General features: G+C 42.6%; 1 protein-coding gene across 2 annotated transcripts in view; it reads left to right on the top strand.

Annotated features, from left to right (window-relative positions):
• The first annotated feature begins 1,319 nt into the window (after positions 1–1,319).
• Positions 1,320–15,167, top strand: part of PPM1H (protein phosphatase, Mg2+/Mn2+ dependent 1H) — a 272,860-nt gene continuing 259,012 nt past the window's right edge. The window contains exons 1-2 of one of the 2 annotated variants that reach the window (XM_084956249.1): positions 1,531–1,688; positions 1,821–1,988. Coding sequence is in view for 1 of the 2 variants with exons in the window: in XM_021091936.2 (XP_020947595.1) it covers positions 1,744–1,988 (245 nt within the window). In the remaining variant the exon portion in view is untranslated. Of the gene's footprint in view, positions 1,989–15,167 lie in introns of both variants that reach the window. The other variant, XM_021091936.2, reaches the window with a different exon arrangement.

Raw genomic sequence — 15,167 nt, 5'->3', positions numbered from 1 at the left:
TTTTTTTTATGTAATTCTTTGGTGTCCAGTAAACCAAAGAACCTATTCATTAAAGAGCCAAAGGGGAAGATGCCTTTACAAATATTATACTGAATAAAGGCATTCGGTGAAGTTTACTCTGACCTCCTCTACAAGTGAAAATTCCAATTCCTCTTCAAAGAAAATCTTCCTCTCCAAAACCTGGGCTGCTCTTCCTCTCCCACACTCAGAGAAGGAGGGTCTGTACTTCCTCCTGAATTCCAAGTGAGCCATTCAGTGCATGACGCCCCAAGTAACACAGAATCCTGGCAAATTACATAGTAGGTAAACATAGGAACAGGATACAGAATAAGTAAACATGAACAGGATACAGTTCTCTTACCAAAAAAAAAAAAGTTTTTAGCCAATATTTAACAAATAACTGCCCCTATGAATGAGGCACATTCATCGGTTTTTCACATTTTGTTTTAATACAAGATCACCACAAAATTTTATCGTTGCAAATATTTATTCATTTTTACTTGAGTATTTGAGTTGCTGTGTTCTCTTTAAATTTCTTCAGTTTTAAAGTGACCGTAGATAATTTCATAACAATGCTCCGAACTAAGAAAAGGCTGCATTAAGTGTATCAATAGTATCAACAGGATCAGCTTTGAAAAGATACTTTGGTTTTGTAGCCATGTTAGAGGAAAATTCTTGGATAAATCTATTAAGCACTTAAGTACTATGTAAAATAGAGCTTACTTCTGATTTCTCAGAGTTCTTTTGTTTTCTTCACCATTAAGCTTATGCTGGGTTCGAAACAGGGTTTGCTCCGCAGATAATGATGCGTGTGGGGGTAATGAAAGAAAAAGAAAAGTAATTCTAGAAATGCCTAGGGAAAAGCATTTAATGATATTTATGCAACCACTATGGGCTCTTTTTTGTGGGGTTTTTTTTTTCTGCTTTGTTTTGTTTTCAAAGCTCCTAAGTCTCTCACACCAGGTGTTCCTCTTTCCACTGCAGGACGTGGAGTCGTTTCACCCAGATTGCACCTGTCTTCCCTTTCCCCTCCAGCTCCCGAAGTTTCCTTTTCCCGAAGGCTCAGGATGCATTCCTCCGCGAGTGGATTCCTCAACTGGCTTTTCCCCGCCGCGGCCCGGCCCCACGTGACCTGCGCTAACACCTGTACCGCCACCAGCTCACAGCGCCCCCATCCCCTCCGCCAGGTACCGACCAGGCCTGGTTCCTCCTCCCCCAGGAGGTCCCTGTCCTGGTGCGAGCCTCGCTGGAGCGGCCAGGGGAGGGGCTGAGTTGCGGCCCCAGCCGCCGCTGGAGCCCTTGCAGCCGGATTATCACATGACTAGACGGCGGCTGTAGCCGTGGCAGCAGCCGCGCCGGCTCCGCGGGTCGCCGGGTGGGCTCAGTTCCGTTCACGCAGGAGTCGAGCGCAACCGGCAAGGAAGAGACCTGCCGCAGTTGCGGCCGCCCAGCCGCTCCCGGAGCGCGCGGCGTCTCCCCCAGCCCGGCCCGCCCGCTCGCTCCATGCCGCTGGGTTGCGGAAGTGTAGCGGGGGGAGGCGGCGGCAGCCCGGGCAGGGAGCGCAGGAGGCCGGGGCTCGGCCCCCTGCAGCACTAGGCTCTAGGAGCCTCGCGGCGCGCCCAGCGGCCCGGCTGCCCGTGCGCCCGGCGCCCGCCTTAGCCTGCATGCCCCGCGCTGCGCCGCGCCCGGCCCCCGCCGCCGCCGCCCCCTGCTCGCACCGCTGCTGCCCGGCGCCGGAGTAATATGCTCACTCGAGTGAAATCTGCCGTGGCCAATTTCATGGGCGGCATCATGGCTGGCAGCTCAGGCTCCGAGCACAGCGGCGGCGGCTGCGGAGGCTCGGACCTGCCCCTGCGCTTCCCCTACGGGCGACCTGAGTTCCTGGGGCTGTCTCAGGACGAGGTGGAGTGCAGCGCGGACCACATCGCCCGCCCCATCCTCATCCTCAAGGAGACCCGGCGGCTGCCCTGGGCCACTGGCTACGCAGAGTGAGTGCAGCGACACCGGCGGCTCCCCTGCTCTCCTCTCGGCCCTTCCCCGCACGGTTCCAGCCCTTCTCTCTCCTTGTTCCTTGTCCCCAGGGCCCTCCGCTGGCTGCCAGCGTCCAGGCCTCGGCGGGCACCTCTTTACTTACACTGGCCATTTCTCTCTTCTCCCATTTCCCCCTTCTCCCAACTCCAAGGACGCGGCGTCTGCACCCCGGGTTTGGGTGGTAGTTGGGTGGGTGGCAGCGCAGGACCGTGGGAAAGCTAAGACTGGATGCCGGTGTAAATCTAGGGGCTGTGACACTTGGAAGAAAGTGCGTGGTGTAACAGCCCTGGTGAAGTTTGAAATGGCAGGGAAATCTGGAATCTGCGCCCATCCCCCCAAATCTTTCTCCGCGTGAAGTTTGTGGGGTAGAGCTCGGAGGAACTGTCGCCGCACCGGGGGTTGAGGGGTGGGGGCGGGTGTTCGAGCCCTGGAGGCGGCCGCGGTCGCATGAGTGGTTGCACAGCTCAGAAGGTCTCAGTTTCTCTGACTTCGGCCTAAGTACTCATTCACTTCTCCTTTAGAGGGTTGTAAAATCCTGAACCTTTGGTAAATGCCTATACTATTTCTCAGTCCTTGGGGAGGGGGAAACTTATTCCATGTGTCTAATGAAATGATTTTGGTAATCAGCTTTGGCGATTAAGCGAGATCTAGTGATTTACTATTTCTGGAGCCGACTGAGTTAGGTTGACGACCCAGAGTGGAACTGGGAAAAGAGGGAGGATTTAAATGGCCTCCCCCACTTCCAACTCTGAGGCGACTCTTCCATTGACTATTAATGACTATCTTATGAATGATAGGATGAGTAATTCCTCTTTTCCGTAGGAAAACTGGGAAACTCAGAAGTTGAAATTTAGGAGACCAGAGTTCCAGGGCTAACAATGACCAGCAAAACCCTAGTGCCTGGCACACCTGCCCCTTTTCCTTTAACTCCATCCGCTTTATAGTCTTTGCCCTCCCCTACCCGTGCGCAGCCTGGCCCACTGATTGGTTCACCGGGGAACCAATCAGCTCTCCGGATGTCTGGGCGCTTTGATGCTGACCCTGTTCTGGTGTCCCGGATACCCCGGAGCAGGCGTGATAATCAATGCTGTGGGTTCCGGGGCGAGAGGTAGATTGGGAGACGCTCTTCCTAGAATTTCAGATACTCTTCTCCTTCCCCTTTCATCATACAGCTGACTCTCCACGGGCCGATATAGAAAATATGTATAAATGGGGATAGATGATTGCAGTGTGAAAAACAAGTGAGAATGGTAAATTCGAAAACAATAAAAATTAACTCAATGAAGGACAATTACGGTAGAGAACGTTGGGGTTGGGGAGGTACAAAATATCATACCTTTCCGGAGAAAACCAAAGTAAAATCAAACACCTGTGTGAAGAAAAAGTGCTGGCCAAAACGCCAAGTACTTTGTTGAGTCAAACAAAGCCCTCTGCCCTAAACCCCACTCTATTTAAAAGCCCATTTAGACCTTTACGAGGCAAAAAGCAATTTGGAGGCATACTCTGTGCTCCAGTTCTGTAGGTGGAGGCCCTTGTGCTTGTTACAAACTGAATGTATAGAGCCTGTTGTCACTCCAGTGGGTTCTACAAGGCAAGAACACGTGTCTAAGGGGCAGAGAGATAAGCACGGTGAGAAAGTTAAAGGAGAGATAGGAAGAAAGTTATTAAAACACAGAATTGAGAGCTACCTCAGAGAGCAGGAAAGAAAGCAAAGGGGGGTGGAAATCCAGTTTCAAAATGTTTGGCTTCAATGGCAAACACATGATGTACTAAGGGCTGAAAAAGAGTATGAAGAAATCTGTGGTGAGATATGAAAGGAGGCCTTTACCTCCTCCTAGCCGGGCCTCAGTTTCTCAGAAGCTTATCTTTTCCTAGACTAGGACACAAGGGAGGTTCAACTTGAAGGTTAGAAAGTCCATTGTAAATTGTTTAATTTTTAAAGCTGGTTATAAATGTACATACTGGAGTTCCCTTTGTGGCTCAGCAGGGTGAGAACCTGCCATAATGTTGGTGAGGGTGCAGGTTCGATCCCAGGCCTCGCTCAGTAGCTTAAGGATCTGCCTTTGCCACAAGCTGCAGGGTAGGTCTCCATGCAGCTCAGATCTGGCTGTTGCCATGGCTGTGATGTAGGCCAGCAGCTGCAGCACCTATATGACCCCTGGCTCTGGAACTTCCATGCGCTGCAAAAAAAAAAAAAAAAAGTAGTACATACTTGTGAATTCAAGCTATGAGCTGCGTACAAATGTAAGCTCCACCCACTCGCCCTGACACTTCAGTGTTAGTGGTATACCTGCCTTTCTAGACTTACTTGGATGCCCCCATAAATATGTATCATTTCTTTTTTCTTCTCCCAACAGATTCAGACTAAGCATTATTCTGTAGCATTTGCACAAAATACTCTTGTCATGGACTTTATTCCAGGTCAATACATATACAATTCTCTCATTCTTTTAAAAAGTATGCATAGTACTAATAATAGCTAACATAGGGCATACTGTTTCCTGATTGCACTGTTCCCAAGTTTGTGTTATATCATTTGATTCTCACAACTATTAGGTAGGCACTAACATTTCCATTTTCGAGATGAGGATACAGAGGCACTGAATGGCTAAGCAAAGTGTCCCAAGTCATACCACCTTAGCAGACCCTGTATTTGAACCTCAGCTGACTCCAGAGCCCATGAGGCCAGTCTTCTTACAGTGTGTTAAACTCTGGTGCATCCATCTGTACCCAGGATTAACAACTAACGTTGTCTTGCCACTTCCCTCTGTCAGAAGTTGTACTGTGCCAGTTCCTCAAACCTTGAACTGTAGTTTATCTTCCTGCAAAAACACATCCTGAATGATTAAAATGGCTGAAATAGGGAAGGAGAGAGAAAGACAAGAACTGTGGTTATGGTCAGAGGTCACGAATACTGCCCAGGATCTACTGGGAGGAGGCATTCTCTTTGTTCTAGAGGGTACCTGAGAGGGATGGCGGTGGAAGGAAGTTTGCTCAGACTGGGAATAAGAGGGGTGCTAGTGAGTCAAGGCCTGAATCAGAACTGATTTGCTTACCTTTCTAGTAAGTGAGCTACTTTCTAAGCCTCCCTGGAGAGAGCGACTTGGCATCACTTGGTGACTGAGGAGTTAGAGAAGCATTGAACTCTAGTGTCGTTGAACTGTTGGGTAATAGGAAAAAAAATAAGGAGAAATGGCCTATTTTTTCTTATTTATTGTTAATCCCTTTCAAAAGGAGGTACTCTGTAGGTTACAGAACTAGGGGATTATTAGCTTAAGTGATCACTGTACGATACAGGGATCCAGAAACTGAAGACCCTCATGCATTAATCCAGTATTTGTTGACATTGCGCCAGGTGGAATTTCCTGACTCCTCAGAAAGCCTCCTCTTGTGGCTGAAAAGTTTATCCATTTGACTCAGGGCTGTATGCTAGGTTGTCAAGCATTGTGTTTACAGATAACATCCACAGAGCTAAAATCTTTCCAAAAATATGGGTGGGCAAGTTCTGGATTTTAGTTTCATTGTTGAATTCCCTGGCTTAGTCTGTTAGATCAGCTCGGAGAGAACCCCTGGAAGGCAGTAAATAGTCTGACCCAGAGACCCTACAGGGCAGCTACTTCTTTCTCTCTCTCAGTTTGAATAGCACCCAAGTGTCTCAGGGACTCTGTGAAGCACCTTGTGCCTCAGGGACCCAGAAGTTGGTTCATTTTTTCAATGAGTTAGGAGCTTATTGTGACCTTTCTTCCTCTTGATCTGCTTGCCCAGCCTCTCTTCCACTAATTGACCTTTAGAGAGTCAAGAGGATGTGGAATTTGTGTCTGAAACTATGACTGTAGATAATGCCACAGAATGTGCAGGGCTGTGTATATGAAAGCATCACATTCCAGTTCTATCAGTGATGCATTTTTTTTTTGCTTGTACAGAAAGAATAAATCATAATTATAGCAATATTTTCCTTAGGTTATAGCTATAACTATGCAATTTTTTTTCCTGCTACCTTTCTTTCAAAAGTGCCCCAGACATGGTTATTTTAAAAAAGCTATTTTGAGAGTTTCTCTTAAATGTGCATCATATAAGTTCTTTCTGTCTCACAAAGTTCAAAATTATGGAAATTTTGATGCAATAACCTTATTTAAACCCACCAAACAGCCCATAAGTATTTGGATTTATTTTGGAATCTGTAGGTTCTTTTCCTGAGTCATTGACACTAATTAGCAATTACAAATAAATCGCATTAGTTGGCTGTGTAGTGGTGATGACAGAGAAACCATTATTTCTCTCTCAGCCCAAAGCTCAGAAATACTCTGGTCTTTGTTTTTCCTTTCCAACCTCTTCTAGCACATTCACGTCTCTTACACCTCTTAGCAGAGCTCCTGCCTGGGAACTTCTGGTTTGACTTTTGCTACTGAAGACCCTTGAGGTTCTCCACTTCTTATTGAATAAGGAGGAAAAGAAATGGATGAGCGTGGTGTTGGGGGGTTTCATTTAACAGAGCTCTCCATAGACATTGTTTACGGATAATTTAGTTATTTGCGCAATAGCCTAAAATATGTCGTCTACCTTTCTGGTTAGCTGCAGAGGTATTCATTTCCTATTTTAAAGCAGGTAGCTAAGCTCTCCTCCATTTTTCAGGTTGACGTATAATGAAGTCATTCCCTTTAGGGTAGAGTTCCTGGACTGTCCCCTTTCTTAGGAAGTTAAATCAGCTTCTTTCAAAGACCAGTAATGCTTCAGGCAGAGGATTTAATTCCTGCGAGGGGTTGTGTTTATCTTGTGTTTCAGCCCCAGTGAGACAGACCTCACCTCTGATTTTGCTTCCTGACCCTGTGCTTCCTTACTCTGGTTATAACAATACCAATTGATAACTTAAAACTGACTGCATACTTGAATGGTTTTCTAAAAAGGTATGATTAAAGACAACTGAAAAATCGAGGTGATAAGCGTGTAACATACTAGTTTCAGTTGTACAACATAATGATTCAATATATGCAGGTATTATGAAATGATCACCACAGTAAATCAAGTTAACCACAGGTAGATACAGATGTTTTTTTCTAGTGATGTGAACTTTATCAACTTTCAAGTATGCAACATACTACATGATACAACATAGTATTAACTATAGTCACTATGCTGCATGTTATATCCCTATGATTTACTTATTTTATAACTGCACATTTGTATAGTTTGACCACCTTCTCCAATTTTACCTCCTGCCCACCACCACGCCTCCAGCCCTGCCTGGGCAATCACCAGTCTGTTCTCCATGTCTGTGAATTCAGTTGTGTCTTTATTTTTTTTAAGATTCCAAATATAAGTGAGATCCTATGATATTTGTCTTTCTCTGAGTTATTTCACTTAGCATAATGCCCTCAAGGTCCATCTATGTTGTTACGAATGGCAGGATTTCCTTCTAGTTATGGCTGAGTAATATTCCAGTATATGTTTGAACATTTTGTTCATTCATTCATTCATCCACTGATGGACACTTAGGTCGTTTCCATGTCTTGGTTGCTGTACGTAGTGCTGCAGTGAACATGGAAATGCAGATTTCTTTTTGAGTTAGTGTTTTTTTCCTTCAGATAAATACCTAGAAGCGGAATTGCTGGATCATATGATAGTCCTATTTTGAATTTTTTGGAAGGACCTTCATATAGTTTTCCACCTCAGCTGCACTAATGTACCTCCCCACGGATAGCGCACGAAGGTTCCTTTTTATCCTCCACATCCTTACCAACCCTTTTATTTTTTGTCTTTTTGATAGTAACCGTTCTAAGAGGTGTGAGGTGCTATTTTATTGTGGTTTTGATTTGCATTTCCCTGATGTTAGTGGAACACCGTTTCATGTACCTGTCGGCCCTCTATACATCTTTGGGAAAATGTCTATTCATATCCTCTACCCATTTTAAAAGTCAGATTTTTTTTTTTTGCTATTGAGTTGTATGAGTTCTTTATATATTTTTAATATAAACCCCTTATCAGATATGTGATTTCCAAATATTTTCCCCCATTTGGTAAGTTGCCTTTTCATTTCGTTGATGGTTCCTTTTGCTGTGCAGATGCTTTTTAGTTTGATGTATTCCCACTTTGTTTTAGTTTGATGCAGTCCCACTTTATTTTTGTTTGTGTTGCCTTTGCTTTTGGTGTTGAATCCAAAAAACATCATCCCCAGGACTGATGTCATGGAGCTTACTGCCTGTGTTTTTCTTCTAGGAGTTTTATGGGTTCAGGTCTTACATTCAAACTTTAATCCATTTCAAGTTGATTTCATGTATGATATAAGGTAGTAATACAGTTTTTGTTTTGCATATGCTATCCATTTTCCCCAACCGACTTATTAAAAAGAGTGACCTTTCCCTATTGTATATTCTTGGCTCCTTTGTCATAATTTATTATATAGGTTTATTTCTGGACTCTCTGTTCCATTGATCTATGTGTCTATTTTCATGCCAATGCCATATTGTTTGGATTACTATCACCTTATAATATAGTTTTAAGTCAGGAAATGTGGTGCCTCCAGCTTTGTTCTTCCTGTTCAAGATTACTTCGGCTATTTGGGGTCTTTTCTGGTTCCACACACATTTTAGGATTGTTTGTTCTATTTCTGTGGAAGATGCTATTGGAATTTTGTTAGAGATTACAGTGAATCCATAGATTTCTTTGGGTAATATGGACATTTTTAACAGTATCCTTTCAACTCAAGATCATAGGATATCTCTCCATTTATTTGTGTCCTCTTCAACTTCGTTAATCAGTGTTTTTATCATTTTCAGTCTTTCACCTCCTTGGTTAAATTTATTGCTAGGTATTTTATTCTTTTTGATGCAATTATAAATGGAATTGTTTTCTTAGTTAATTTAGACATTTGAAACATAAGTTTAGTTAAAAATTAAGCATCTTTACAATTTTCCCTGATGTGCCTAATTTGAACAGAGTATTGATATTTTTTCCTCTTGAATGTATGCAGTTCTCTCTCAGGAAATAAACAACATTCATCTGCTTCCATTTCTTCTCATTCAGTCAATGAAATCATTGTATCCCTATGCTGGGTGCATAATATAAGACATAGTTGTCATCCTCAAGGAAACTTTATGGTATAGTCTTTCCCCTTAAGTATCATTTTTTGAAATTAAATTATAATGAAATCATGGACTATTAAGGTTACAAGAGACCAACCCTAAAGTAGGGCGAATTGTTTGTTTTGTTTTTAATGTCTTAATACTTCTGGGCAAATTTCAAATCTCAGTATTGGGAGCCTTTAAATCACACTAGGGAAGCGAATTTTTCTTTTCAGCAAGCATTGTGATTAGCTGCCAAGTTCTCTTTGCCTTAAGTTCCCAGGACCTTTATACATACATGTATAAAGGTATGAGTAAAGAAAAAAATTATTCTGACCTTTGGTAAGGAAAATTTTATTGAAGGATATTGCAATAGGGGCATTGAAATAGGGGAGAGAGATCAGACTCAAGTCCAATTATAGTAAAGACAGCTGGAAATTTATAGTCAAAGGGCAGAGTGATAAGGTCAGTAGGTGGAAAATTACTAAGAGGAGTCGTCAGGGTAGAGGGATTCTTACTGAAGGAAGTTCAAAGACATATGTCAAAGGTAGGGGGATGAGGGTATTGATCTGATATCAAGGGTGATCAGAATTGCTAAATGTAGACATTAAAAAACCCATATTTCTTAAGTACTATCACCAACAGTTCATGAAATAAAGGATATTTTAAACCGGAAGGGTAGAGGCATATGATCTCAGCAAAAAGAATAGTTTTTTAGCCTTTTGAAAATGCTATGCTGCTATTTTTCTAATTTTTCACAGACTCAAAATCCTGTATTTACCGGTCCTAGAGGATTCTTAAGATCCTTTCCAGTTTTAAACTCTTGGGCTCCTGGAGGGTAGGCTAAAAACAGTGTCTTTCCTTCCAGGCTGAAGTTTTTTTTTTCTCCCAGTGAGATTTGATGTCTCCTTTTTGTGATTACAGTTTGAATTATTTTTCCCCAGCACTTTTTATGAAAATTTTCAAACATTCAGAAAAGTTGAAGTTTAGCATTCATATGCCCACCATCTAGATTCTAAAATTCCTGCTTTGCTGTATTTGCTTAATCATTTGCCTATCCCTCAATCCATTCTTGTCATTTTAAAGTGTGTATTTCCTGGAGTTCTCATCGTGGCTCAGGGGTTAACGAATCTGACTAGGAACCATGAGGTTGCAGGTTCGATCCCTGGCCTTGCTCAGTGGGTTAAGGATCTGGTGTTGCCGTGAGCTGTAGTGTAGGTTGCAGATGCAGCTCGGATCCCTTGTTGTTGTAGCTGTGGCGTATACTGGCGGCTACAGCTCCAATTGGACCCCTAGTCTGGGAACCTCCATATACTGTGGGAGCGGCCCAAGAAATGGCAAAAAAAGACAAATAATGATAATAATAATAATAATAAAGTGTGTATTTCCTTTAGTCCAATGGCTTTGATTTAGGCTATTATTTCCCACAGTAAATCGAAAGTTAGGTTTGAGGAGCTTTGACTTTCTCAGTTGAGAAAACCGCCAAACCACTGGGTCCTCGTCCATGTGAGGGGGGATCCCAGATTTAGCTTTTATAGCACTGGCACCCCCCCCAAATGCTCACTTCGTCCAAAACTTGGCACTCACATAACCGAGGGCTTTCCAGGGGGTCAAACTGAGACGTAAACGATGTCTCCTTACTGTGTGTCCTGTTCAATGAAATCTGTAGGAAATTCGTTTAAAACTTGAGTGACTCCTCTTTTCAGCTGGTAGCCACTCAGGTGAAGATTATCTGAGGAGGACCCTGTTTAGTGAAGACCTCGGAGTGCATTGCCTGTGCAGTCCTTCTGAATAATAAAAGCACCACTGCATTGTGTTTACCTTACTTCTGAATTAGATGCAATCCACTAGGAAGCTGAGGGAAATGAAGTATCTGCTTAACTGCTCTCTTTCTGGGCTAGAGGGTACATCCATTGTGCTTTCTTTCTTATACTATTTCTGACTTAATCTTCTCTAAATGACTGTAAAATTCAAATGCTTACCTGTATTTTCTCTCTATGTGGACTTTATGATTTCTCATTTATGAAAGAAAATAATTTTACCACCACTTTACATCTGTATAGGTCTGGATGATTATCCAGTCCCTGCCATGTGCACTTAAACATCTGTTATCCATGTTTAATAAGAGGAACGTGAGGCCCGGGGAGAACCTAAGTTACTTTAGATTCTCGCTCAGTTCCACGGTCCAGTGACCATCACTGAACTTCCATTCGTTGTGTGAAACTATTCACTAATAAATGGTCATCATATTCTTATAAACAAAATGCCACAGAAGAGAGGGTAATGTATTCTACTACTCAAAGGACACTAATAAAGCCTCATCTCTAGGTCATTTTAAATAAGGGCATATTAGCATGTCCAGTTTTGTGTGAAAGGATGCTTTTGAAAGCTCTTAAAAGTATTCCTATGGAGCATAATAGACTTTTAAAAAAGTAGCTTTCTTAATATCTGTGCATTTCCTAAGTTTAACAGTCCAGATCTTTTCAAAATTACTGTCTTTTCCTGTCTTCACATTGCTTTTTATTTTCCCCTGTTATAATATTTTTCGGAAACCTTGTTAAGTCTTAAAACCAAGCTGTACATTTTATATGGTGGTGTTTTTCTCAAGTAAATAAATAGATCATGTGTTTTACTATTAGCAGCTCCTTAGACATGAGAAAATAGACTGAAGAATTTAGAATGATGGGGCTCAAATCCAAAGTCAGGTTTTATTGAGACAGTCCTTTTTTTTTTTTTTTTTTTTTTTTTTTGTCTTTTTAGGGCTGCTATATGGAGGTTCCCAGGCTAGGAGTCACATCAGAGCCACAGCCCCAGCAATGCCAGATCCAGGCCGCCTCTATGACCTACACCACAGGTCATGGAACACCAGCTTCTTAACCCACTGAGCAAGGCCAGGGATCAAACCTGCGTCCTCATGGATACGAGTCAGATTTGTTTGCACTGTGCCATGGCGGGAACTCCAAGACCATCCCTTTTAATATTTGCTTTGGGAATTCTCTTACCCTAAATTCTTACTTTTTCCTTAGGCACAGTCAAGTCTGAGTGGGAATGTTTCAAGTTAGTGAACTTTGGGCCCCAGCAAGGCTAGCAGCACTCCTCCCCAATTGCTGGGCTCCTGGTGGGGGACCGTCTGGGAGTGAGGACTGCCTTGATGTCTAGCACTGGCCGAGTCTAATGGAGCCTTCCTTGCTGGCTGGCTGGGCCCTGTAATTAATCACTGCGGGACTGTGGGGCCACAGAGAGATCATTTATTTGCCAGGCCAAGAGGACCAAAGTGATTCCTGCACTTGACTGTCCTTTCAGAGAGTTGACAGACAGACATTTAAACTATTGAAAAATGGTGCCTCTCTACCAGATAACCTTTTTCATATAAGCACAGGAGGAGGGGGAAAAAAAAAACCTCAAGTGATACACTGATTTTTTAAATAAAAAGTGCTGTGGATTATTGCATTGCTGTATTTGTGTGGTTGGCCATGGTGTACTACTAGCCATTCTCTGCCTTTTTGAAAAGGTGAATGTTGACAAGTTATGTTTAGAACACACAACTGGCAAAAATAAAAGATAGGAAATTAATGTCTCAGAGAAAGCAGATTTTCAGGTACTCTTAAAAATATGAATAGCTCAGGAGTTCCTGTCGTGGTGCAGTGGTTAACGAATCCAACTAGGAACCATGAGGTTGCGGGTTCGGTCCCTGCCCTTGCTCAGTGGGTTAAGGATCCAGCATTGCCATGAGCTGTGGTGTAGGTTGCAGACACAGCTTGGATCCCGAGTTGCTGTGGCTCTGGCGTAGGCCGGCGGCTACAGCTCCGATTAGACCCCTAGCCTGGGAACCTCCATATGCCGCGGGAGAGGCCCTAGAAATGGCAAAAAGACAAAAAAGACAAAAAAAAAAAAAATGAATAGCTCAGAAGAGGATGTCAGAGGATGGAGGAAACCAAGCAGAAGTTCCCAGCCAGGAACTGAATCTGAGCCATACCTGTGGCAACACTGGATCCTTTAACCCACTGCACCAGGCAGGGGATCGAACTTGTGCCTCTGCAGCAACCCAAGCCCCTGCACTCGGATTCATAACCCGCTGTGCCACAGTGGGTACTCCTTTTTTTCTCCTTAGAAATAGAAGAGGAAACAGCCACAGGATTTTGTTGCAAATAAATAGCCTATGAGGATGAACTCTAAAATATATGTTCGGGAAAAACCAAGCAATTTTTTCAGCCTTTTAGGACAGCTTTTACCCCATAAAGTAGGGTTTAGAATAGAGCCAACAAGCCAGATGAGATGGGCTCTTGGCACCTGGCCCTGTGATTGTTAGTAAGGGGGCCATGCTGCCCGGTTGTTAGAACCAGGTGTCCAGAGCTGGGCTGGCGACTCAGTGCAGCAGCAAATGGGAGGAAAAGAGGAATTGGTAGCTGCTGTTTATTTTTTAAAATATCTAGGTGCTCAGATGGGCATTGCAGGCACCTACAGTTGAAGCCCTGCCTCTCTCCTCTCTCTGAGCCCCCGGTCCTCAGGTCAGTGCTGACAGTGGCCACCTGGGCATGCCTACCCTTTCCCACCTCACATGTCACCTGTAGCCCTGCCTGCTGCTTTGCCACCCCTTAGGGGGTGCCTGGTGGCACTGTAGACTCCCTCTTGTCCTGGTTCCCAACCTTCTCACTATTATTTATTTATTTTCTTGCGTGGATCCCTCATGAAAGATTTTGTCCAGCAAACTGTATAAAACAAGTATTGTTGCCTCTTATTATTATTTTTTTTTAACCAGGCACAATATTTTCCAGTCAGTAGGAAGGGTGGATGTGGTGATAATGGCAAGAGCTGATAACATGTAAGCTAAATGCAAAGAATTAACCTTTGTTGCAGTTAGCGTATGGTTCCTTATTGCCCACAACCTATTTTTCATTAGCTTTTTCCCCTTCAATATTTAAAATAGCATAGGTCTCTTGTTGCTGCCTTCCCTGATTCTCAAGGGGCCTGGATGAGAAATTGGAACTGTACTGGCAGGCTTGGCTTTTGTACCACTCCTGGGTTTTCAGCTCAGATTCATGTCAAGATTATTTTGTTTGGGATTCGAATGTGTAAGACCTTCCTAGAACACATTACTTCAAAGTCCCCGACCTCCTTTTTCTTGTTGAAAAGTGATGTTTTAATAGTTTTATTTTCTTGGCTCTCAAAGTGCTGCAAGTTGCCTGAGAGGCCCGATGCTTGTCAGCTGCACGTTTAATTAAACTCGTGCTGAGAATATTATTTTTCTTCTAGCAGAGTTTTGTCCTTTGGAGAAAAATTTATCTGGTGACAATTTCTATCATCCATTGACTATGGGCGAGAAGAACTTAATGTCTTTAGGTGTCTTCTAGCCTGCCAAGGTAAAGGAAAGCATTGACAAGAACAAAGTATTTTAATGATATACTTCTTTTTTTTTTTCATTGCAGAATTGATATTGTATTCATTGTAAGCATTTTCAAATTGTCATAAGTACTATGAAGAACATGAAAATTATCCATAAATTCCATCACTTATAATTAGTTGATAATTTATATCTCTAAATACATTTGTATTTGTTTACAAAATGGAATAATTCTACATACTGATAAGTAATTTTTTCCCCATTTGAAATAGAGTGACTATCTCTTCATGTAAAGAAATATAGAACTCTGTCATTTTTTGATAGCTGCATTGTATTCCATTTATGGTTTAACATAATTTTTTTGGGGGGTAACCAATTTTTCACTATTAAAAGCTGTCCTGGGATGAATATCCTTGTAGCCAAATCTTTGTTAAACCGTAATTTGAAAAGTGACTTTTTTCCCCCCTGGGAAAAATATTCAAATTAAATTTCTCTAGTGTTTCTGGTGACGTCATTCAATCATTTGAAAAGATCAACATTCAGGTCAAACATTGTTTTGAGAAATGTCAGTTATGTACTTTATTTTAAAGAACTTTACCAAAGTAATGTTTTTGGTGAGCCAAACTTATTTTTTTTTAATAGTTAGGATTAAATAATGAGGTTTAGAAAAATGACCCTTAAGGACTAGTTTAAGGCCCTACTGTGAAAAATTTCTCAATGATTCTGTCTTCAGAGCT

Source organism: Sus scrofa, chromosome 5 (genome assembly GCF_054392235.1).
Source record: "Sus scrofa isolate SSC_HxYL_T2T_F1_AM1 chromosome 5, Sscrofa_HxYL_maternal_Yorkshire_Landrace_v2.0, whole genome shotgun sequence".
Classification (NCBI taxonomy): Eukaryota; Metazoa; Chordata; class Mammalia; order Artiodactyla; family Suidae; genus Sus; species Sus scrofa.
Note: the sequence above shows the minus strand (reverse complement) of the source record. Positions and strands in the feature narration are given on the sequence as shown.